The 26,785-nt window shown below is 38.0% G+C and overlaps 1 protein-coding gene across 3 annotated transcripts in view; it reads left to right on the top strand.

Moving 5' to 3' along the window:
* Window positions 1-26,785, top strand: part of pard3bb (par-3 family cell polarity regulator beta b) — a 335,104-nt gene that overhangs the window by 153,509 nt on the left and 154,810 nt on the right. For all 3 annotated transcript variants that reach the window (XM_084421753.1, XM_084421752.1, XM_084421754.1), the window contains 3 exons: window positions 9,060-9,245; window positions 18,036-18,206; window positions 26,162-26,294. In XM_084421753.1, the coding sequence (XP_084277879.1) occupies window positions 9,060-9,245; window positions 18,036-18,206; window positions 26,162-26,294 (490 nt within the window). The remainder of the gene's footprint in view (window positions 1-9,059; window positions 9,246-18,035; window positions 18,207-26,161; window positions 26,295-26,785) is intronic.

Genomic DNA, 26,785 nt, shown 5'->3' with positions numbered 1-26,785 from the left:
TGATTCATAGTTTTTAAATATCTAGTATCTGATATCTTAACTATCTTATATATCATAGTATTTAAATATCTTACATTTTGTCTGTTAAAATATATTTTAAATTGAATTAATATTTTGCCATGCCTGATCTCGGGAAATAACATTATGATTTCACTATTGCAACATAATATTGTGAATTCTTTGCTTATTATCTGTGTTTTAGACGCGTTTTAATATGTTGTTACAGAAAGAGCATGTTTGAGTCATATTTTTTATTTTATTTTATACTATAATATAGGATCTGCTTAGGTAAGATAATTAACCTGCAAGCAAAGCGCTTCAATTCCCAGACTTTATCTATTATTCGATTATTTTCAACAGTGATATTCTTTCTCGTTTTTTTTTTTCTTTGTTAATATAGCCGTGCATTTATTTATTTTTTGTCATATTTTTATCAACACTGTGCTTCATTAAACTAGTTGAAGTATTGTCAGGATGCACGCTGGCATGATTCTGGCATCAGTATGACCTCACCGGCTCAGGACGAGCAGATACCCATCTGGCCGTGTGTCTCAGTGAGTTCATGTCTGACCAGTGCAGCTTGCCTACACTCCCTCACATTAAATCCTGCTTTTCCCTCAAGATCCTCAGCATGCCGGCCGGCCGGTCGGCTCTCAGCTCTGTTTATCCAGGCTTTTGCAGTGCTTACAGACCTGCCGCAACTAATACCAGCCCAGCTGCACTCACTTATGTAGTTGGATTGTGTTTTGCATACTGTGTCGATTATGAAGAGACAGTAATAAGACTCGGGGTGATACAATATTTCTTATTTTTCCAGTTTTTGTGTGAATGACAGCACTATACTTCTTGCTGGTGGTTAATGTAATTAGTCTCAGTTGAATGTACATCTTTGTCGGATTGGAACAGAAATGCCCTCAGGCAGAGAAGACCACTAGAATTTTCTTCCGCCTTATGAAAGCGAAATGATACAGATGCATTTGTTGTTTGTGTGGGGAAAGTACATGATTTCCTCCTTTTTTTTTTTACTTTTATTTCCATTTAAAATTCCCTAGAATGTGCCATAATCCATTGCGGAGATGAGATCATCCAGTATGAATTTTGAATATAAAATAATACAGTAGTTGTATTAGAAGTTACTTTATGAGTAGAGACCAAAGTAGATGTTTTTAGATAAACCAAAAAAATATTATTTTTTTTAGATGGAAGATATGCAAAATATGCAAAAATAGTCAAATATGACCTGTAATTGCTTTTTCTAAATAAAGTTAAAATAAAGTTTATTAGATTTTACTTGAATTAATCGATTAAATAATAATAATAATAATAATACATTTTATTATTACATTTAGTAATACCATCTACTCAACAAGCTTACTGTATACTGAGTTTGTAAATTGGAATTCAAGTCAAATCTTGTTTACAAGTCAAGTCTCAAGTTAAATTTGAAAGGGGACCTATTATGCACCTTTTTTCAAAATGTAATATAAGTCTCAGTTGTCCCCAGAATGTGTCTGTGAATTTTCAGCTCAAAATACCCCACAGATAATGTATTATACCATGTTGTAAATGCCCATTTTTGAGTGAAAGTAAAAACATGCTGTTTTCGTTAATGTATCTTTAAAAGCAAATGAGCTGCTGCTCCCCACTCAGCTTTCCAGAAGAGGGCTGTGCAAAAAACAACAAGTAAAGAAATCACATGTGTATATTAGATCTGTGTATTAAAGTGAAAGCAGCGTAATACAGTACCTAACGCTATATATGCTGTTAATATTAATAAAACAACAAAAGACAAACAGAAAATCACTCACTGCTCTTGATTGAATAACTTTAATAAGAATACATTTCTTACTTGAATGCTGCAGTTAAATGCTCTGGCGAGGTGATAAACATGGTGGACTGTGAACAGCTCACTGAGGTGCTAATATGGCAGAGACCATCAGGAGTCATGCCATATTTGTGCCATCACGAAAGCTAGAATCTGAAAACGGCTTATTCTGAGACGCTGCTTATGATTTATGGGGATTAAAAAAAGAAAAGTGGGTGGATTTTTACCATTATAGGGTGGTTGTGTACACACACTGTCGACACATTTATGTTCAAACATCGTGTAAAAGTGAATTTTGCATAATAGGTTGCATTTGTGCAATTTGAATCGATTCTTACTATGACTGTGTGTTATGTGCCAAAGCTACAGACCATCAGCACTGTCAGAACTAAATGTTTACTGTGTTTTTTTTTTTACATGCCAAGCACAAGTGAATCAATTCAGCTCTTGTTTAACATCGCATCATTGATTATCTAGGAGAGTCTTTCTCACTCCCTCTTTAACAGTCTCTCTTTGTTCTATGCTGTTACCAGACTCTGATAAAATGCCTGTTTTTTTTGTCTTTTCAGTCTGTTTAACACTAAAGAAGCTAAAGTGACCATTAAAGCTCAGTGTGTGTTTGCTGTCTCACTACATGCTGCATTTACTCTCTGACACAGACTCTCTCTCTCTCTCTCTCTCTCTCTCTCTCTCTCTCACTCTCTCACTCTGGCCTTGAGTCTGGATTTGCTGAGACCCTATGGACAAACAAAAGGAGGGAGTTTTGAGCAAATCAATGACAGATAGACTAACAGTGAAGGATGATGGCTTTGCTACCATGTTTCCTCTTCCTCATCCTTCCTTCCCCTTTTCATGGGTTGAATCACCCTCTGCAGAACACTATTGAGAGGAAATAGATGGGACAATCTAGCACCGTGACCCTTATGTTTCCTTTTGCTGAATTTTCCCCATTTTAAGGAGGTGTAAATTAGCTATTTGGCAGTTACCACTGATATCCCTTACACAGATACACAAGTGTTGCAGTATTTGTTACAAATCCTAGAGAGCTGTCTACAAAGCATTTTTTTGGGGATCATTGGCACACTCCAGGTGTTATGGTTTGCCAAAGAGTAGAGGCCGAATGAATGCCAAAATATGCCAGGAAATTACTCAACCAAAATGTTTTTGCTAAATTCTAAGACAACATTGGGTGTTCTGTATGCGGAATGCCAGAATACATTGTGATGATTTTATCATAGATGGTTGTTGAAGTCATCAGGTAAATTACAGTATGTAAATATATATATATATATATATATATATATATATATATATATATATATAACTATACAACTGATTTAGAATCTATATCTTTTTTTTTTTTCTTTTTTTTTGTAGGTGACATGGGCTACACTTATTAGAGCTCTGTTTCTCTAGTGTTCCCTATTATCGACACCAAAGAAAGAAAGATACATTTTAGCATTATAATGAATATTGCTAGAGGGGTCATTATTCTTGCAATTAATTTTTCACCTACTCATTTGATACTGTGGGTGTAAAACTGACTCTGAGACAGACTTTAATGAGACACCTGAGCTTGTTTGTCTTTCACAAGTTTTGACAGTTGTGGGGCAATCATGCAGAAACGTTCCAAAAAAAAAAAACGAATGGCAAATTTATTCAGAAAGGGAATCCAGAAAGGATGTTTAACAGGAGTGAGATTGAATTATCATCCAAGCTCAACAAGTGCACACTATCACCCATAAGCAAAACGTGTTGTCATTTGTACAAGACCTACATGAGTGGCTGATGCAATAGCCAATGGCAAAATCATCATTGTAAGATTAAATCCATAAAGTGTTGACGTTGTTTTACGAATTTCAGCATTTAGATTGTCTGTGTGTTTGTGCATCTATTTCCCTTGATCTCAAGCCTGGATAAGCCTGTGGGACGGTATCTCATTCTCACTTGGTCATTAACAGCAGCACTCGGCTCAGACTGATGAATTTGGTCATACCAGCGGTCCTGTGGCTGGCTGAGGACGACGACTGCTGAGTCTTGTAGCCCATTAAGGGGACTGACACATAGACATTCTCATTAGGAAGTGGCGAGGTTGGCTAACCCTACATGTGCACTGGTGTGAGCTGAGGTGTTTTCAATGAATTCTGTATGGGAATAGCAGGCTTGCGCAGGGCATTGTGGGATTGACAGAAGACTATCCAAATGTGGGTAATGCTGAACTTTATTACGTACCATAGGTTAATAAAAGGTTGCGAGTATTTCAATCTGTTGCAGATAGTGCTGGTTTTTCTAAATACATATTTGGATCAGTGACACAAGAATGATGTCTAGCATAAAGCAGTATTATTTTAGTGTTATTGATATACTGTTATAGTTTTTAATTAATATTTTGAATTGTTTTTTTATATTTTGCTTTTTCATTTTAATTTTAGTTCACATTTTTTGTTTTTGTCATTTTATTAGTTTCATTTATTTTTTTAAATGTTGATATAGTTTTAAATTTTTCAGCTTTAGTTATTTCATCCATCAAGTTAAACTAAATGAAAATGATAAATGTTGCCTTTGCAACTAGCTGAAATAAAATACGTTTAATTATATTACTTTATTACAGTAATTTTTTTTTTTTAAGGAACAAAAATTATTCTTTTATGCCTTTAGTTTTAGTTTACTATAATAACCCTGATAGAAAATCTGTTTAAAGCACTTGTACCAAGTTCTTATAAATGTTCTCTATATTTTCATTATGGTTTAAAATGGTTTTATATAAAAAAATAAAAAAACATCAAAAATGATGATATGATGATAAATGTGTTTATTCAGCAATTATTGCATTTTAATAAGTGTATACATTTAATAAACAAATATAAATGTATACATTTGGTAAATTTTATAAATGTAATAAACTTTTCATAGATTAATAGATGCAAGAAAAGTAATACAAAAAAGTCAGATAGAATTTTGTAATCCGAATCTTCTGTTGATCAGATGATTGGAGAGACATTTCTTTCATATTTTGCAACACATTCCCACAATCCTCCCATGTCTGCATTTTCAGAAATTTTGTGGTCACACACAACCAAGTCCTTGGCTGTAATTTCATGGTTCCTTGATGAATATATCCCTTCCAAGCCACCGCTTTGGTTTGGCGTGAGTTTCTTTTGAAAAGAACATCCGTCTGGCCGCTGTTTTAAACCTTATTGCGCTTCCTGCAAAACCAACCAATGAGTATCAGGAAAAAAAATATGACTCCCCAGGTGGGTAAGTTATACATCACATGTATCTGACAGTTTTCCACAGAAGGTCTTTTTGTGGCCTTACAAGCTTTGTTTACTGTAGCCATTGTAAAGCGCTCACTCACAGAGCCCGCAGAGGTCTGATGGCATCCCTGTTCCCTAGAGAACCTCCCCACTTCCTGTTCCTGTCTCCCTGGAGCACAATAATTCTGAGGAACCTGTCTGTTCTCCCTCAAACAATAGAGACCGAAGCCTACATGCGTTTGTGAGTGACTGACACAGAGAGAGCGAGAGGTTATGAGAGACAGTGTGATTTCCTGAACGAACAGATGCGTATCTGCTCATCTTTAAGCCCTCAGAATATCATTCGCTGCTGTACCTTTAGATGACGGTGATCCATCTGCTTCGGCTGATGACATCATATGTCTTGTTCATCATTAAGACGCTTTTCACGGCGGAGGAACAGATGTTGCATATGCAGATTAGACAACGCAAGCCTAAGACACATAGATGGTGCTTATTCAAACACTTGCGCCCTTTGTCAGAATTGCAGTTTGAATGACTTTGCTTGTCATGATGATTAAAACAATAAAGCTCATTGGAGAAAGACTTGATCTGGAGACACATGTTTCACGCTAGGGTACATGCTGACTGATAAACCTTTTCTAGCCGGGGAAAATGGTTGAAGGAAATGTGATGTGGCATTTCGATTCAGAGCAGGGTCCTAGCAGGGGGCTCGGCTGTGAAATATCACGACTGTTAGCATACAGGAGCGCTGCTAGTTGTTCACACAGCAGGCTTTAGCCCTATGATTTCCCCAGCTGATAGACTTGCTGTGATCCCAGAGCTTTGTCTTCATTCTGATCCTCACATGGATGGTCTTGCTGTCTTTCATTTGGGTTTAGTTACTCAAACCCGTGTGTTGATGAACAAATGAGAGGGTGGTTATTCAGATAAAGCTCACACGTGTATTCAGGTCATTTGAAAATGGCTTTGGCACATAAATATTTTTTTATAGTTTGATGTGTGTGTTTGAACAGTTCTGACACGTACGAGTCGGTCACTCTGGCATTTGGTTAGTTAGTTTGAGGGCATTTAGGGCATCAGGGTTAAATTCCTTAAACCCCATCGCCTTTTCCTCTGTTCCCAATGACACACAATCAGCTGTATTTTTCAGTCTTCACAGAAATTCACAGAGTCGCTGAGTCGTGTGTTTGTGTGTGTGTGTGTGTGTTTGTGTGTGTTGTTTGTGAGTGCGTTACACTAATACTTTCAAAACCTGCAAGCCCACAGCAAACCAAGATAAACCAAGCCTTGCTGACCCACACATACTCCGTCTTAGCTGGTCTTCTCAAACCTGTTCATTCTTGCAATAATGTTTCGTAATATTTACAGTCCTCACAGTTCCTGTAAGTTATAGGGATACTGTACACTACTGGTTGTGCATCATGCGTCTTGTAGTGTCTGGTGGGATAAGGGGCTATTTTCTAGGTTTTTGAAGTCATTAGCCAAAATTTATCACACATTTAGTTTTACATGACCATTTTCGATTCTCTCACTGACTCTCTGAATCAAACAAGGCTCTTTTTGCTACTGTACCTTTAAGACTTATATTTGTTTACATTGTTAACATTATACATCCATATAGTCAAGTAACTTTAATTTCTATCTTGCTTTTCACAATATCCATTTTTTTCAAAGCAGCTTTGTGTAATATCGCAAGGTTTATGTTTATCTTCGTACCTTATAGTTGCATTGCAGATTAGAGCTGGGCGATAATATAGTTTACATTTTGAGACGACATAATCAATCAAGCAGTTGAGATTTGCTATATACTATAAATCGTTTTATTTGAGTGTACTGGACATATGCGACCAAAGTTGGATGAAGACTTGCAAACTACTACCCATGTTCTGACAATGGTGCAACTACATGAAGTACTGAGTTAGGTATACACTAGCAAATATAGTAGCTATAAGTTACTAAGCTCCAAAGTGTAGACTTTACGTTGCAATGTAAAGAACTTACGAACGCCTGCTGCAACCCAGGAGATCGCAGGAAGGCTGAGATCTGTTCAGCCTATAGTTGCTATAAATGGCCTTTTGGACTGTGGAGGAATCTTTATGTTGTTAGTTACTGTTAGTGTATGTTTACATGGTACATAAAACTATTATATACAGTCATGTGAAAAAGAAAGGACACCCTTTTGAATTCTATGGTCTTGCGTATCAGGACAAAAAATAAATAATCTGGTCATTAGTAGGTCTTAAAAATAGGTAAATACAACCTCGGATGAACAACAACACATGAAAAACAGTATTACATTGTGTCATTATTTATTTAACAAAAGTAAAGCCGAAATGGAGAAGCTATGGGTGGCAAACTAAATATACCCTGTGACTTAGTTGCTTGTAGAGCCACCTTTAACTCGAAGTAATCGTTTTCTATATGACTTTATCAGTCTCTCACATCATTGTGGGAGGAATTTTTGCCCCACTCTTCTCAACAACATAGCATCAGTTCATTAAGGTTTGTGGGCATGTGCTTATGCACAGCAGGTTGATGTCTGGACTTTGACTGGGCCAGAGCAACAGCTTGATTCTTTTCTCTTTCAGCCATTCTGGTGTAGACTTGCTGGTGTTCTTAGGATCATTGTTGCATGGCCCAATTTCGGCCAAGCTTTAGCTGTCGAACAGATGGCTTCACTTTTGACTCTAGAATACTTTGAGTTCATGGTCGACTCAATGACTGCAAGGTACCCAGTTCCTGTGGCTTCAAAACAAGCCCAAATCAACACCCCTCCACCACGTGCTTGACCGTTGGTATGAGGTGTTTGTGCTTATTTGCTGTGTTTGGTTTTCACCAATCGTGCATTATTCGTGCATTATGGCCAAACATCTCCACCTTGGTCTCGTCTGTCCAAAGGATGGCTGTGTAACCCTTCCCAGATGGCAGGAACAATTGCTTCTCTAAGATCATTGCTGATGTCTTTCCTCCTTGGCATTGTGCTAACACACAACTGAAGGCTCTAGAGCAGCAAACTGCCCAAACTTCTGCTTTTATCGAGGTGATCACACTTGCTGATGATCAGTTAATCAAAGACTTTTGATCAGCAGCGCCTGACTGCTACTTACCCTCTTTATTCCTATGGAAGCAGTAAGGGTGTACTTAGCTTGTCACCCATTGGTTCTCTATTTTGGCCTAGTTTTTGTTAAATAAATAATGACACAGTGTAATATGTCATATGTTATTGTTCATCTGAGGTTGTATTTACCTCATTTTAGGACCTACCAAGAACCAGATGATTATAATTGAATAATGTCCTTTCTTTTTTACATGACTGATCTTTTCAAGATCTGTCCAATTGAACATGCTCATTGGGACCAGGACGATTTGAGATGCCCAGAGAAAGAGTTGGATTTTTTACTTGCACCATTAAAACACTGTTAGACACTTTGGCGTCAACATCTCTTTCTCACTCTTATTATGTATTTCTAACAGACACTACTATGCCATTATATAGATCAAACACAAACTACTTTCAGACCTTTTTCAAAACCATTTTCTCCTTCATTTGCTCTTCTTCATTCTTCTCTGCAAAGAAAGCCTGTTCCCGTGGCGACATAATATTATTTTTACAACATAGATATAATAATGACATTTTTTTCCCTCCCTTTTTATTAACATTCATTTTAAAACAAACTTTCGCTGAAGAGATGTACAGGTAATTTTAGCATCATTATGGCAAGAGAACAGACAAAGAAAAAAGAAAGGAAATGGGGAAAAGCGGGAGGGAGAATGCAGCGGGGAGCTGAGAGTGTGGACTACATAATGGAGAATGGATTATGTTTCTAAATGACCCCATTGCCATCACAGGCAGAAAAGAGGCATGAAAAGGTTGAGCTATTCTCTTCTAAAATAGTGGGCTTTTTATGTTTGAATGGAATGACCTGTCTTCTTCCTCGTCTCATTCTCTTCCGTCATTGTTGTTTTCTTCTCAGAAAGAGGAGCAGGCTCGCTTGCTGCTGTCTGAGGAAGGAAAGGAGCAGCTGATGTTTGAGGTCCCCCTCAATGACTCGGGCTCAGCTGGGTTAGGGGTCAGCCTGAAAGGTAATAAGTCCCGTGAGACCGGCGAGGACCTGGGCATCTTTATCAAGTCCATAATCCATGGAGGAGCAGCTTTTAAGGTAAAACGGCACATTTACATTTGGCAGATGCTTTATATATAGGGAATATGTCAAAACAGGAAAGAAAATGGCACTTGTTTTTTTCATGGGGTTAGCTCATTAGCGCATGCACACAGTGGTAGCTCATGAATTGTCCCTTTAGGGATTCAAACCTACCTCCTATTCGTAAAGCCCAGACCTTTAACCACTAAGCCATAGGCAAAATGTACAGTGGCCCCAAACACTTAAATTGTATGAATTTCATCACATACATAAGAACCATCTAGTCCCAATCTCATTTTCATTAACACTGAACATGTTCAACAAGTGAGAGCCAGAAAGTGTCCAAATATACCACTGTTCAAAAGTTGGGGATTTGTAAATAAAAGAAAGAAAGAAAAAACTACTAACCCCCAACTTACGAACCCAACCAAAAGATAAATAAATGCTGTTCTATATTCATCATTACAAATTATTCATCATCACTGTTTCCACAAACATCAGTTTCCACAAATAAAAAAAAATATTAAGCAGCACAATTGTTTTCAATATTGATAATAATAAAGAATGTTACTGAAAGATGTGACACTAAAGACTGGAGTAATGGCTGCTGAAAGTTTTGTTTGCCATCACAAGAATACATTAAAAAAACAAATAAATGTTCTATTTGAATGTAATTTCATAGTTATTTTAAATTATAATAATTTTCACAATATTACTGTTTTTACTGTATTTTTGTTCAAGTGAATGCAGCCTTTGTGAGCATAAGAGACGACTTTAAAAAAATCTTACCGACCCCAAACTTTTGAACAGGTGTGTACTTTTTTGTCTTAATTTTGAGCACACCTGTTGTTTTATATCTATAAAGCAAGCAAACCACTTTTTTCTTTGCAATTTTAAGAGTTTAAAACAGTTTCTTAAGTGCAACTTACTTTTTGGGGCCACCATAGCTTAGGAGGCCAGAGGAATAGGGTCACTCATAAAATGAGAGAAATAATGTGAATAAGTAAAATATGCTTTTTCCCCCCATATGACAGGAGACACTGATGGAGACCTAATAGATGTCCTCACAGTGTTAAACATGGCTTCAGGGTTGTGAGTTGAGACTGTAAATAGGTCATGATCCCTGTTAGCTACTCTTGGCATGTGTTTTGGTTCCCTTGACCTCTGACCTCTGTCCCTTCCACTTAATGGGGTTTCATTTGACCTTAACAGACGGGATCGGGACTGTCAGCAGGGTGCTGAGTATTTCTATAGGCTCATCTTTCTGTCTGTACTAACATGTTTTTTTTTTAGCTGCACCTTTTCATTTTCCAGTTTCACATTCAGTCGCATAGTATTGACGACAGATTGGTTGTGTTTGCCCATTTGGTTAAATAACAATCTCGATTATATGTTGTTTTTTTGCAGGTGTTCAAATGATTGGAAATCTGCACACTCTGTTTTTCTTTTTCCTTTACCACAGAATAAGTGACAGGATGTTTATACCTGAATGACTCAGATTTTCTTTAAAGCAGTCTCTATAAAATTCTTCCAGCCACTGCTTACCTCAGCCATGTGAAAATGTGCTTGTCAGACATGTGGATTTGTGTGTATGTGTGCCCAAAGCATTCACATTTATGTGTGCGAGAGTGTGAAGTTTACTTGTGAAGATAAGGGTTTGAATTGTACCTGACTGAAGCATCTTCTCACTCTGCTTTGTCAGGCCTTTAGGTTGAAAAAAGCCGCTTTTGGATTCCGGGGGTTGTGTGTAAACAAAATACCTTCTTAAATCTCTATCATTCTGAAGCTTTAGAGTCAGATCATCCCGTTCAGATGAGGGTAGAGAGAGCCACTGCAAGGTGATGCACGTGAGTTTTCATACTTGAGTCCCAGCACAGTGGAACACTTCTAATTGTAATTCCCTATCCAGTCCCCAGTGAGAGAGTTCAGAAACGCTGCTTGTGTTAGCTCCAGCACATTAATGCTAATTAAAAACTCTCCAAGCCCATGTTAATGAGTTGGAAGCGTCCCGAGTCTGTGGGTGGGATGCGTTTTCTCCCCAGAGCCGAAGTGGGAAGGCAAGAGGAGGTTGGGGTGAACAGAAGCGTCTACTTGCAAATTTATTGTTGGCTTGCACTTACAAAACTGAGGGAAATGCAGTGTAAAACTAGCCTAGAAATCTAGACGCATCCTAGCGGCTGCAAATTTTATTTTGCAGCCAGGGTCGTCTAGCAACTCTCCGTTGCAACTCTAGTCAGGCCAATCACATTGTGTATAGAGTCGGTGGGCGGGCTTAACATAATGACGGCAGAGTTGTGACGGTTCCGCGTGAATTCTCTGCTACTTGAAAACAAAGAAGATGGCTGCTGCTGCTGGCGAACAGCGGTCTTTCGAATCAGCTTTGGCCGCGACTCTAGAAGACTTGGAGTTAAGCTTTTCTTTGAGAAAAGAACAAAGAACGGCACTGTAGTCATTCTTAAAAAAAAGGAAGATGTGTTCGGAGTTTTGCTGACCGGATACGGCAAAAGTTTAATCTATCAACTAGCTCTGCTAGTGGGAAAACGCTCTGGTTGGTTGTAGCGCTATCCCGCCCCTCGGATTGAGCCTGCCAATGATGTGTTCCCAGACTGAATATGGGTCTGGCTTGTCAGGCTAGTGTAAAACAGCAGTTAGATTATGTACTGAACATGTCCTTGAGCGTTTCATTCTCTTGTCCTTCTGTCCTTCAGCACTATTGATTTGGTCCTGGGCTCATTTCAGCAGATATAGGTTTCCAGTCTGGGTAGCTTTCAGTTTCAGATTAGTTAGAAATCAGAATATTGTTTTTGATTATATATTGATTATATATATATTATTTTTATTTTTTTACGTCTGCAAGGCTTGCTCATTTGATGAAGCACATTCATTCATTCATTCATTCATTCTTTTTGGGATTTTCATTCATTCATGGAGTTTTTGTATGAAAAGTGCCATACAAATAAGATGTAGTAAAATTGTTTTAGTACAAAGTGAAGAGGTGGAACTGCATACAATATAAACAAAATATGAACAGGCAGTGTAAACATCAAAAGGTTAGGGAGTTAAACACTTCTTGTATACTGTAAATGCAGTGAGGAGTTGTTCCACTTGATCATTAATATTTGCTTGAAGTGAATATTTTGTGTAGTAAGTCTTGACAATTAGAGCAATTTTGTGGCCCCAAATTGTTAATTTCTGACTTTTTGGCCAATATTCCCTAAAAGTTCTTTAACTGCATGATTTGCCTCCTGTCTGGCATGAAGACCAGTGCGATCTGAATCAATACCCCATTTTCTGATCTTTATTCACCACCATTAGTTTGATCTCTGTTTCTCAAAATCGCCATCAGCTATTATGTCTGAACACATGCAGGTAAACGTGATTTCACCAAGTATGTTGTTCCATCTTTGTTGATCCTGGAACAACATCCCAATCAACCAATCGGATTTGAGGGCCAAATTTAAAGTTTGTCAAGTTTAGGCTTTACAACCAGGGTTAGGTTTTTCTACGTTGATGTTATTCACCTATCAATTCCCTCTGATTTTAGGGATGAGCTATGGGTATACCGGTTTAGGGGTAGGAATAAGGTTAGGACAAATTTTTCGGACAAGAATGTTGATCCAGGAACTTGTCTGTCTTGGCAAAATCTCTGTGACCCTTAGAGGCGAAAACGCCTCTCCCATGTTCAGAATACTGGTTAACTTTCTTTATTCTTTACTTTAACATAACAAATTAATAGAACAGTGACCACAGATCACAACAGGTACATTCCAAAAACCTACCATCATCAAAAAATAAATAAATAAAGAATAAAGAAAAGGGTCTATGTTGACCTGCCAAGGATTTGCAAAAAGGTACGTGATATCTTGGGACCTAAATATGTAAAAAGAGGGTCCATGTCTGATAAAACACATCCATTTTTCCTTTTGACCAATAAGTAATATATTCCAGTGAAAGAAAATCTGATATCACTTTATGCCACTCAGAGATCCATTTAATAAAAATTTGCTTGCTGGCAGTTTAAGTTAGGAGATTAAACAACTTTCAGTTTGAAGCACTCTTTATATTATTATCAGCAATACCTAACAAAAAAAATTAAGTGGATTGAGGTCACATCATGTATTGAATATAAGACTTAGTCTTCTACAAATCTGTATCCAGTAGGCTTTAATATGTATACATTTCTAAGTACAGTGAACAGAGTCTCCCTCTTCTACTTTGCACTTTAGATAATGCAGAGAATAATGTGACTTAAACTCATTGTCTACGTAATGAGGTAATTTGGAGACGATGTAAAAGTTTGAACTGTAACTCTTTAGTTATATTACAAATGGATATATTGCCACCATACTGCCAAATTGGTCTCCAAGTATCTGCATCAATTGAGAGTGCAATGAGGTTTTATTTATTTAAATTGTTACATTTGTTCCCTTCAGTCCTGAATTGGTGGTTACTATTGTGCTCCAATCTTCTAAAACATCCAACTCTACCATTGATGCGTATAACAGACATTCAGCATTGCGTATAATAGATAAGCAAAATGAACTATAGGGTTGCATTTCCTGAAGGAAACCGTGTAAAGGTCCTTTCACACTGGACGCGATTTTGACGCACGAATAATTTGCGCGATGGTTTTATTTTTTGATCAGCTGTTTGTGTAATGAGTGCTTCCACACCGAACGCGAATGTGCTGCGGCGAAAAAACGACGCTTTTTTTTTTTTTTACTTTTGCGGGGACAGAAAAGGCTTCAGCCAATCACATACTACAAGGACAACAATTTCAAAGACAATGTGTGGCGTAGCATTGCCAACCAACTCAGTTATCTCGACTGTGAGTGTGTTGTGTTATAGGCTAGCAGGGCAGGCTAAACAACATTTGGGATAGAAAGCTAACACTATTATCGTCAAAGATAGAGACAGAGACCGTGTTTACTTTGAACATGTAACAAAATGTAGTGAGACTATTTAGGGCTGCTTTTAGTATACTATACATTCTTTGTGTGATGTCTACAGTTTCTAGTTGAATGATTTTAACTTGTTGCTTCGTGTGTTACATGCAATGTGTATTGACATTACAAAACGCACTGTGTTTAGTTGAAGACGCAAAAAAAGAGAGAGGAAAAGGAAACTAAAAGTGGACATTAGCATACTCCCCTTCATGCTCGTCTTCACTGGATGATGATGATGATGAAGTGTCCATGTTTTCTCAGTTGTCAGCGCGAAAGTTTTGAAATGTTGAAGCTCTGAACGTCACAGAAGTCGCAAATTCGCGTCACGGCTGATGTGTGGCTTTGACGCGAACTATTTGCTTATTCGTTTCACTTTTTCGTTACGCGTCTGGTGTGAAAGGGCCTTACGGCTGATTTTTGTTGTTTGCATGCATCTGTATGTTAAGAAATTCTGGATGAATTATTTATAGAAGTATGATAGGTTTATAACAAACCCTAAGCAAAATGATTGAGGAATATCAATACAGCGCTGCCTCTATTAAATGATTATACATGTAAGTGGTGAAAGAATGTAAGAGAGATGCACTCATTTAAAAACAGCACAGCAAACTGCAGACAGATTGTGTGATTTCACAGAATCAAGTTTGAAAATTAGATCATGGCTTTGATAAGGATCGCTAATTCTCTGTGACTCCAATGTCATGAGGACAGGACATCTTTTCACCCAAAGGCCTCTGTAATGAAAGCATATCTCCTTCATTTACAGAGAGCAAGGGCACAAAGTGCACACTGCCAAGGCTCAGAGAGTTTGTGGGTGTGTTATTTCTGTAAATTGTGATTAAACGTTTGGTACTCTATAGGGCACAACAATACCATTCATTTTTTCCATTCATGACATGTACTATAAAGATTTCAAGACCTACCTCCAGCTCCAAGGGTTTTAATCTGCGATATATCCTATGTATTGCATAATCAATGATTTTAAGTTAAAGGGGAAATATCATGAAAATCTGACTTGTTCCGTGTTTAAGTGCTATAATCGGGTCCCCTGTGCATCTGCCAACCCTGAAAAGTGACAACCCAGTAACTTTGTTTTGGTAAGCCTTTCTCTGCAAGCATTTCAAAAATTAAGCCGATCTGACTTCGCTCCCCTTCTGCACTGTAAACCCAAATAAGTTGGCAAAACTCAATACATTTAAGGCAATCAGGTGCCTCAAAATATTTAAGTTTCAAATTTTCAAAGTTTAAGTAAGCAGAAGTTGCAGATTTTTATTTTGTACTCATACATTTTAATTGTTCTTAATGTGAAATGTTTGAGTACATTAATCCATACAGTTAACTTAAAAAATTTCATGTAACTTTTCATGTAAATTTTTTTATTATAAACTTAGCTGGTTATAACAAACTAGTTAAATAAATGCTAACAATAGCATAGTTTAGCACTTGCTGTATGAATGCTGCAATATAAAACATTGACAATTGCATGCACCACTTGTCATCATGACAGTAACTCTCCTAAAATCAACATTAACAAAAATTCTTCTAAATTAGGATAACAAAACATTAATCACTACTAAATCTCCCACATAACATTAATCTTGCACAAGAAAAAAAAAAAAAAAAACACATTATATTACACTTAATTTCAGCATTTACTCTCACTTTCGAGTGCCATGGGCAAAGCATGCTGGGAAATAGAAATCCCAGCCCAGTTTCAGTTGAACTTAAGTTCGTCTAAATTAAAATAAATAATTTCATTAAACTCAAAACAATGAAACAGTTGAGTTTACTTAAAACATACCAGTTCTGTGAACTTGAAAGAAAAAGAAAGTGCTAAATACTCATAAAAGTTAATTTGACTGAACTAATTAGTTTAATTTAAGTTTGTCCTACTCAAACCAATTAATTACTTTGAGCGTTAGGGTTTATAGTGTGACGTAGGAAGGGGATCTTATTATAATATCACCTCCCCTTAACCTGCATGACGCTGCCATTTGGTTTATGCAAGTGACAACAGTGTAACCAGTTCTAACGCAATGGCAAAAGTTCAAGCAAAGGATGCAAACTGTTCTGTTGTTGGCTGCACAGACGAGCACAGAACACTATTTGACCAAAAAATGTCACAGCTGTCTTATATAAAGACCTCAGGGTCAACTTGTAAAGCTTTAAAGCTTATTGTACTGTCATTTTTTTATTGAATTACACAATGTTTCATAGGTTTAGATAAATGGGGAACCTTTAACAAAACCAAAAACATCTGTTGTGTGTAAAAATGTTGTGTTTTGCTGTATTAAAGGTAACATTAAAGGGTTAGTTCACCCAAAAATGAAAATTCTGTCAGAACGTAGGCTCACTTTTGGCTGACGCTGGTCGTGTGTGATGCGTGTGATGCTGGCCAATAGTGAGCCTACGTTCTGACGTACAACCTAGAAGCGCTGCGCTGTTACAGTACGTGAACTCACTCAGTCAGAGGCCCACACAGAAGAAAATGAATAGTTGAATGAAGTCATTATTTATTTATTTTTTTGGGGCACAAAAATATTCTCGTCGCTTGATAAACTTAAGGTTGAGCCACTGTAGTCATTTGGACTATTTTAAACATTGTCTTTACTAACTTTCTGGGCCGGCAATTTTCAATTAAAAGAAGCCTATGGGGGAGTGAGCCAGCTCTCAGATTTAATCAAAAATATCTTAATTTGTGTTCCGAAGATGAATGAAAGTCTTACGGGGTTGGAACAACATGGGGGTGAGTAATTACTTAAAGAGTTAGTTCACCCAAAAATGAAAATTCTATAAGTCTTCAGTGTGGATAGAGTCACAGCAAAACATTCTGATTTACTTGATATCAAGCATTGTTACTTCATCATCTTTAGTTTGTACAGTTCACTAATGATCAGCATCTTTGTCTGTACATCTGAGGCATTTTGCAAGTTCTTGCGTTAACCCTCATGTGACTCTCAGCTCTCTCCCTCACCCGGAGACAGAGGAAGCAGATCAGAGGCCTCTGCAGTGAAAACACTAATTAATATTAATTGTAATGAACTTTAGGGCTTTTTATATGCCATGTAATATGCATGCCTTATAATGTGCTTATACTGTACCAGAGAGACAGAGCTTCTGAATTGAGGGAAATGTTCTCCTTGACAGCATGCCCCTATAGCCTCAACCGAGGATAATATGCCTTTGGAAAGCAGTGAGTTCTTGCAGAATGTGAGGAAATACATCAGAGATGTGATGAAAGTAGGACATTGTCAAGGTCTTCTGATGGACAAAAAAGCCCCAAATCCAGTTGTACATTAGCGCTGGTCTTGGTGTAGTGTAGTGTAATGGTTGAAAAGGTAGTGTCTGAGGATGGTAAACACATTAAGATAGAGGCTGTGGGAAATTAAGTTCTCTCTCATGTACTCACCCTTATGTTTTTTGAAACCTCATATGTTTTTCTTATTGGATAACAAATGTATCCTACTCAAACTCAGTTTTTGAGGCAAATTTTTTGAATTTATGTGCATCTTGCCGTTTCCATCCAGCAGTTTTTTTATGTGATATCCCAAAATGCATATTAAAGGACGGAAACAGAGACTTTTTTTTTGTGTAAAAAAAGAAAACTTCCATTGTATGGTCAACATGTCTCAAAATATGTTCCACTCATACAGGTTTGGAATGACATGAGGGAAATGATGACATAATTTCCATTTTTGGGGTTGAACTATACCTTGTAAGGCTCAAGGCTGGTAAATGGAAGCTTGCTGGTTTGATTCACTGATGTGGAAGTTGCTGAAAGAAGTCAAAGCTCAAACCACTGGCAATAGTCTTGTGACACTAAATAAAGATTCTGACTTTTGATTCTGTCTTTTTTGCTTAGGACGGGCGTCTGCATATCAATGACCAACTGATTGCTGTCAATGGTGAACCGCTCTTGGGGAAGTCCAACCATGAAGCCATGGAGACCCTGCGGAGATCCATGTCCATGGAGGGGAACCTGAGAGGAATGATCCAGTTGGTGGTGCTCCGTGCTTTAGTACAACCTAACCAGGTATGTACTTCTAGAACACATTTTGCTTTGATCGTAGCACTCTTCTTTCTTCTCCTGCCCAAAACCTGCTTTTTACTGATTTTGTATGTTCCTATTTGGTCCAAGCTGGTTTAGGCAGTTGATCAGGTGGACTCCCAGTTGGTGGGGCCAAGACTGACCTTGTAAAGCTCCTTAGCCAAACTGGTGGGGAACTGGTTGAACTGTTTAACCATAACACTGTATGAGAAATTATTGTTTTTTTTATCTCACAGGTGTTCAGCAAATGCACATATGTATTTTTTTTCTAGCAAGATGACTGATATTCTCCTTGAATTTACACAGTGGCAGAATGCATTTGACAGTCTTGTTTTTATAGTGCTAAATACAAAGTTTGGTTATGAACCAGAGTGACAACTACATTATTTAACCCAAACAACTTTTTCAAATCTTATAACCACATTTTGAGAGTGAATTTTGATAATCTGTAATGTGTAAATGCAACAACTGTGAACGACTAGTCTGTCACATCAAGCAGTGTTGTGATAGTGTTCACTATGCATGTGTGTTTTGTGATTTTTCATGTTGGTTATTTGAAGTCAAGCCAATATGGATTAAGTGTGTCAGTTGTGTTCGGGCCACTCACTCACTCACTCACTCACTCACTCACTCACTCACTCACTCACTCACTCACTCACTCACTCACTCACTCACTCACTCACTCACTCACTCACTCACTCACTCACTCACTCACTCACTCACTCACTCACTCACTCACTCACAAATAAATAAATAAATAAAAGTTTCCCCATGTTTTGATGTAGTACACCAGTGGTTCTCAAAGTTTTTTGGTCACATCCCCCTTTAAACCTTTAATAAATCTGGGCTTTTACTTTGGTTATGTATTCATGCAGATAGTATTCAAACTGCTACCATAAGGTTTTGTTTGGACAGGACAATTTGAGAGACCTATTAGTAAATATGATTGTCGAACCCAATCACTGACTTTGTGAATGAAGCCTCTTTGGAATTGTATAATACTGCATTCCAACACAATGGTGTTTCTAGTTTTTATTGCCATGTGGTGCATTTCCATGTGGTGCATTTATCTATGAATTGATAGTTAGTGATGGATAGGGTTAGGATGTGCTCCTTTTTTTCAGACTTGTAAATGCTTACTAGCATCAGATGATCTCGTAGGGCCACAGTTTAACACATTCACAATAAAGTTGAAATCTCCATGTCATTCCACCTCACTGGCACATTAATATACTCCCATGCTAATATCACCATAAAGCAGCTTCCAGTCATACAAACAATTGTGATACGTCAGTCTAGACAAAACTAATGCGTGATTGTGTTTTAATGACTTGGCAAGCGTTTGTCGTTTTAAGACCGAGTGCAGACATATGCTCGCCATGTCATAAAAGCTAGTCAGAATGGCTGGTAATTGCCATTACTTCTCCACATCCTTTAACTTTCTCCATCATTTCCTCTGTGCTGGTGGAATTCGCCTCCAGCGGGATGTTTTAGCCTTTTCTCCTCCCCTGCACCTGGGTTCGAGAGCGGCCATATGCTCACCCCAGGATTCCCTCTATATCTCACACATGCGCACACACACGTGCTGACACACTCCACCCCAAGGCCTCCAACTGCTCTAAAGTGGTGTGTAATTAGGCTACACAAAGGAGCTGCCCCTCTGGCCGCATGGATTGATGGTTACTGGGGGCTCTTTGTTCAGACTGACAGGCTGGGAGGAATGGGGCATGGGTGTTATTGTTCTCATAAAATAAAGATTCATGTTTATTATGCTTTATTGGCTGTGGACGCCCCCGTCATGGCTGCCAATGGGACGCAGAATCGAGTCAGGGGCGATGGGATGCCATTGACCCTGGTGTGTAGAGGTGGGATGAGATGCTAGTTGGTGGATGGAAGAAAGAAAAAAAAAAACATGAATGGATGGGGGACAGATTGTGACTTTGTATAGGACCAGAGAGCTTGTTGCTGGGTTCAGATCGATAGATCATGGAAGCCAGATGCAGGAGAATGAAAGTTTGGTCCTGAGGTGAAATTAACATTGGACTGACGGTGAAATATTGCTCAGCATGCTTTTTGTACCACAAATAAGAGCTTTATCCTGTAATAAATGGGAGATTAGTTTCTACACCCACAAGGCACTAAGAGAATATATTGTCGAAGCTTTTATTTCTTTATATTATGCGGTTTGTACTATCTTAATAAATTTCGGCCTGTTGTAACATTTTGATTCTTTCTAGCTCTAATAAATAAAGTCCAAAAAGTTATCTTCAAGCCTGGAGCCAGTTTTAATTCTTAACAGAATTCTTTTTTGTTAGTCTTTTCTCCAGAGTCTCTGTGAGCTTCTGGGAATAAACATGCTGATGTGTTCTAGCTTGAATCTGCTGTGTGTCCATGTCTCCTGACCTAACTTAGCTAATTATGGGCACTTTTTTAGAGACATCAAAGACAAGCTTCACACGCATACTCAGAATCCCAGTCCAGGTTTGGCTAATTCTCTGAAAAGTCATGAAAAAGCAGGCAAACTGTTAAAGAGGAAGAGAGGAGGAGGAAAGCAACGGAGATACAAACCAGATACTGCCTTGTTTGAAAGCTCCTGGAACAGCTTTTGAGTCTTTCTTCTTAAAAAAAAAAAGGTACCTAAGAGCTTTAACATCGTAGGATGTCCTGTTACTTTATCCTCTACAGTAAAAGACCTGGGTGTTATACTCGATTGCAACCTGTCTTTCAAAAAACATATTTCATATGTTACAAAAACTGCCTTTTTCCACCTTAGAAACATTGCTAAGCTTACGTAATATGCTATCAGTTTCTGATGCAGAAAAGTTAGTTCATGCATTCATGACCTCGAGACTAGATTACTGTAATGCTTTATTAGCTGTTTGTCCTGCATCCTCAATAAACAAGCTACAGTTAGTCCAAAATGCCGCCGCTAGAGTTCTTACTAGATCAAGAAAATATGATCATATAACACCGATTTTATCATCACTGCATTGGTTATCTATAAAGTTCCGTATTAATTACAAGGTATTGCTACTGACTTATAAAGCCCTAAACGGCTTAGCTCCAGTCTATTTAACGGATCTTCTATCGCCCTATAATCCATCGCGCTCTTTAAGATCACTAAATTCAAGGCTTTTGGTCATACCTAGGATATCCAGAACCACCAAAGGAGGGAGAGCATTTTCACATTTAGCCCCAAAACTCTGGAATAGCCTTCCTGATACTGTTCGTTGCTCAGACTCGCTCTCCCAGTTTAAAACTAGATTAAAGTCGCATCTCTTCAGCCAGGCATTCATATAATATTTTTAATCTTACAGTTCAAACTACAATCCGGCCTCTAGTTCATGGCCCCCGACTGAGCCTGGGTTCTCCCAAGGTTTTTTTTTTCTCCATTGGGTCACCTGATGGAGTTTTAGGACACCATTAGGTCACTTGATGGAGTTTTTCGGTTCCTTGCCACTGTTGCCTTTGGCTTGCTCAGTTGGGGATATTTTGGGGATATTTAATTTGATTTTATCAATCAATAAATTCCACTAGAAACAAACCTTGTTGTATTATTTTAATTTAATACTGTGAAGCTGCTTTGATACAATCTGTATTGTGAAAAGCGCTATACAAATATACTTGACTTGACTTGACTTTTTTGGATGTGGTACCATGTAGAGTTGGGCGATGAATTTTCACGCTATTTTTGAGACGATTCTGTTGGTAATTTAATTAAAAAATAAGTGACATGGTGAAAATAGCAATGATTGAATAAAAATGACTTTTTATTTGGCCATTACATAGTTTTGTGATCCCTCATGAGTATTTTAAGAGCTTTAACACAACATTTTAATAGCATCTCATTTAAACCTCAGTTTTCGTAGAGTTAGAGTTGGTAAGTGCATTTTCATGTCTGTGAATCAGTTCAATGAAATGATTCAAATAGAAATTCTGATTAAAAAAAAAAAAAACATTTGCATGTTAATACTGATGCATAAAAAAAAATGCAATATATTACATTTAGTATATAATAGTTATTTAAAATTGTGGTTATATATATATATATATATATATATATATATTTATTTATTTATTTATTTATTTTTTTTTTTTTTATATATTTTTTTTTTATATTTTAAATCAGAAAAAATGATAATACTGGAAATAACGTTTTTATGGAATTGTGCCATGGCAGTGTCATCTCTCTTCTCTCTTCAGACTAAACACTATTATACCACAGTCTGATCTAATCAATCCTTCTCACTGTTTCTCTCAGAGAGCCATCTAAACAACCCTGTCATAATCTCATTACAGCGTGGGCATTAATAATGAAAAGTAGCCCAGGGAGAGCCCACATGATCTGTGCCCTAGAGACTGTGCCAGAGGATCGCTGTGAAGTTTGCTGGTGCTGCAGGCGGTCACTCAGACCTGCCAAGCCACTTTTGTCTTTAACAGCATGTTGAACTGTACGCTTTGTGATGCTGATTAAGACGTAAGTGGAGTCTGAGGAGTTTTTGTGAATGGGACCTCGAGCAGAGAGGTGTAGATGAGGCTAACAGACAGAGAGACCAGTGTCTGAGGATGGTGAACACATTAAGATAGAGGCTGTGGGAAATGACGTACCTTTCATCCCTCTGACCAGTGTCGTCTTGTGTCATTCTCAGCCTGTCTATAAATGAAATACTGGTTGACCTCTCGTCACAAAAAAGCTTACTGGACCACAAACACAGACATAATGTTACCCAAATTGTGCTGGTTCATTCAGTTTAACACGGTCCTAACCAGTAGGGTTGTGCAGAATTTTGAATATAAAGTGACGTCAATAGGAAATACTATGATGATAACATTTTAATAATTGTTCTAATTCTAGGAGAATATGGAAGTCCACACCACAGCTTTGTTGAAATCACTTTCAGATTATTTATTTATTTTTGTACAAATTTTTTCAGCTGATGAACGAGAAATACAGCCAATCAGAATCCACCCGACGTCAAGCATTAAAAGCAGCAGACGACGTAAACGTAAATGGAACGTAAACAGAACCGTTGTTGTGTATGCTAATATAGTTATTGTTATAGTTATTTTTGGTGTGTGCTATGAGTGAATATTAACTGAACTGGCCACACCTAATAGGAAGTTGAATTGGAATGGCAAAGTTAGGAAAATAATTTACTAAGAAAGAACAAATTAATTTTATTAGTCAGTAACACTAAGGTTTGCTAAATTTTTTTTTTACAAATTATGCTTTTTTATTATTATTGTCAAATGGAATACAGCCACAAGTAATTTGGTTGCACAGCATCACAAAATGTTCACAGATATTGACATAATTTTATTACATAATGTCCAAATTGTAAAAGTATATCAGAAAATTCCCTAGTTCTAGATTTACAGTGGTTTTGTTCATCTGAAACTTAAATTCGAATTTTGGTTCCTGATTGTTGCCTTAATTTAGTTTACAAGGCATTCTCAATTCAATTCTGAATTCAGCTGCGAACTTCAAGACGTTGTTTGCTTTGCTTTGTTTTTGTTTCATCACAGTGAAATTTCATTGGTCCAAAATCCCACTCCAAATAGCTGTATGTTAAGCAATAAATATGTTATCTTGGGCTGTGTTTGTCACACCACACATTGACAGTTGTCCCAACTAGGTGCATTCTGGCCTTAACTAAAGGACTGTGGTCTTGTCCGGATGAGGTAGGAAACAACATTTCCATCCCAACATCCCTCCATCCACAGCATGAACCTCCCAAAACACTCTACACTACACTTTTTGCACTCCCTCTTCTCAACCCCAACATCTCCTGTTAATTTTTATTGATTCAACAGCATTTTCAGAATCTCATCCTCTCAAAATCGCAAGCTCTGTGTCCTCCTTTTTTTATTCTGATAAATATTATAAGGGAAATGGAAAAGTTGGCTGGGGAATCCTCATTGATCCCCTTCTGTAATCTCATTTAGTCCCCATCACTGTTTCCTCTCCTGGCAGCCTGCGTTCTGTTCCCCACAGGCCACCTCCTCCACAGACCTGCTCTTACTGGCGCTGACATTAAAAGGGCCACATTATACACTTATCTACCATTTGATTTCCCCCCAAAGTTACGTTTAAGATGACACTTAAGATGTTAGTCAAGCTTTCTTGCACCAAAGACATTACTAATTTAGTTCTACACAACAACTGTCCAGTATCTCTCTACAGTATTACAGCCTTTTGGTTTCCGCAACGGTCTGCGCACTGTCCGTGTGATGTCATTTTTGTCACCGGGAGGGTCCGCGGAACACCGTCCATGTGCAGACCAATTTTTGTGACCGTATGCGGTGAATGTTGAGACCGAAAAGTCCACTTGGTGGCAGTATGCACAGTGGTGTACTGCACAGAAGCCGAATAAGAGTTTGTCAAAGAATTTGTCAAAACAACATGCTTTTCCAAGAACAGTAAACAAAGCAGCATATTTGTCATCCATTGTTCAAGCTTCCTTTGTTTTGGTTTTGGTTATTGTTCTAAACTTTGCATGCAATGGTGGATCTGTTTCTTTTCTTCTTCCATCTTTCCAAGGGAATGTCCTGTAAATGATACAACTCAGTGCTGCCCTCTGACGATTGGTAGAATATGAAAAAGCAATTGCACTGCACCTGTCGAACGCGTCCATCTGCGGTTGAGTGAACTTTGAAAGCTCTGCAGACACAACTACGCGCGAGAAGGAGCGGAACGTGGAAAATGAAAGATACACGGGCTTTTAGCGTTCAATTTAAATAGACTGTTTTTGCTGCTGTACCTTTTAAGGCTGGAATATAATACACAACTTTTACACAGATTTCTGCCCTGATTTGCAGTCTGGACGTATTGGTGCTAGTTTCCAAAAAGTCAGAGCCAGTCTGCAGATTTTGGGCAGTCGCGGTTGACAGATTTCACAGAAAATCACGTAGTGTATGATGGACGCGGATTCTGAATTTTTTTGCTTCACAGACTGACATGTTTGAACAATTAAATTCGTCATGCATCTCATACCAGCGAAGTCCATGTTTCTGCGCGAGTCTGTGTTCAGAACGACTTGAAAGCCGGGTGTGATCCACACTTGTTTAGTGTATGATGCCCAGTTTTTCCTCTGTAGCCATTTTAAAAGTTGGCAAGTGTATGATGCCTAGTGTTTTAAAATCTGTTCAGATTTTGAAAGTCATGTAGTATAGTCCAGCCTTTAGTCTTCTACATATTGCCCGGTCACCTCAGCCAATTCCTAACATTAAAACATGAATGTTTAAACATAACAGTGCTGAACAGGTGCCCTCTATTCCAGTGGAGACATGACTTCTTGGCCTTCTCCATAATTGCTGTTTTCAGACCTTCATACCCTCAGGTCCTAAAAAAAAAAAAAAAAAAAATCGTACACACACACACTTTTATTTACAATATTTTATGCCGAGCGGTTTGCTTTCCTAATGATCCACAGTTAGCCAAATGCCGGCAACGTGAAGCATCCGAACAGGCCATTAGAAGACCCATCTGATGCGCTGCACCCTGCCTCTCTCCAGCATTCCAAATCTGCCAATCGAATTAACATATTTCATAGTGGCGCTTCAGGCCTGGGGGCAAGATAATGAAATGAATTACCATTCTGTTTTTTTTTTTCCCTCTTGGGGAAAGAGACAGAAAATCTGTAACATCTGTGCAAGTGGCTTAAATCCTTCATGCCACTGACATCTAGACTAATCAGATGAATTAAGAGCTCTTCCAGGAGCAGATTCTTGCGCCGTTTTCATCTCTTTGTTCTCCTCCTTCCTCCAAAACCTGAGTCTCAATGTGGTATTTGTTTTGTGATGAATGCCGAAGCCGGCGTAACGATCGGCCTGCTATTTGAAAGTCTACCTATGCCGGCGCTCAGATTTGCCTCTTCTGTTTCCATAATTCACAAGCAAAATCGATACGGTGACACGGCTTCTCTCATTTTCTCTCGCAGGAGTTCCAGGAAGCACGGCGAATTCTCAATCGATCCTTTGATAGCTGCGTGGGACAGGCAGGGCACCTCGGCCAATCAGACGGCAGCGCTCAGCCCCCCATGGTGATGAACAGCATCTATGAGCGATGCGCGGGTGAGTGATGGGCTCGCTGTGTCTTTATCTCACAGTCGCTCCGTGCGGGAATGAGACTTTCAAGGAGAAGGCCACCCAGATATCTAGTGCTAATATATATTCTGTCGTCTGCAGCGCATTTGCTTGCAGATTGCCTGTTCATCAGCTAGACTGATAAAGTTTGACTTTTCATTTTGACTTAAATGTGGTCAAAACAAATAGTACTTTTGATATCTGAAAACACAAAATAGCATGTACTGAATGAAAAGCAAAACATGGTCGTGCTAATGTGCGACTTGACAAAAGGATTACATTGATCAAAAGTTAGAGTAAAGATGTGTATTGTTACAAAAGATTTCTCTTTGAAACAAATGCTGTTTTTTGGAATCCTTAGAAAAAGAACCTATCACAGTTTCCACAAAAATATTAAGCAGCACAACTGTTTTCAACATTGGTAATAATCAGAAATGATTTTTGAGCAGCAAATCAGCATATTAGAATGATTTCTAAAG

The sequence above is a fragment of the Rutilus rutilus genome (assembly GCF_951802725.1).
Source record: "Rutilus rutilus genome assembly, chromosome: 10".
In the NCBI taxonomy this organism is placed as follows: Eukaryota; Metazoa; Chordata; class Actinopteri; order Cypriniformes; family Leuciscidae; genus Rutilus; species Rutilus rutilus.
The sequence above is the reverse complement of the archived record's forward strand: the minus strand, read 5'-3'. Positions and strand labels throughout refer to the sequence as shown.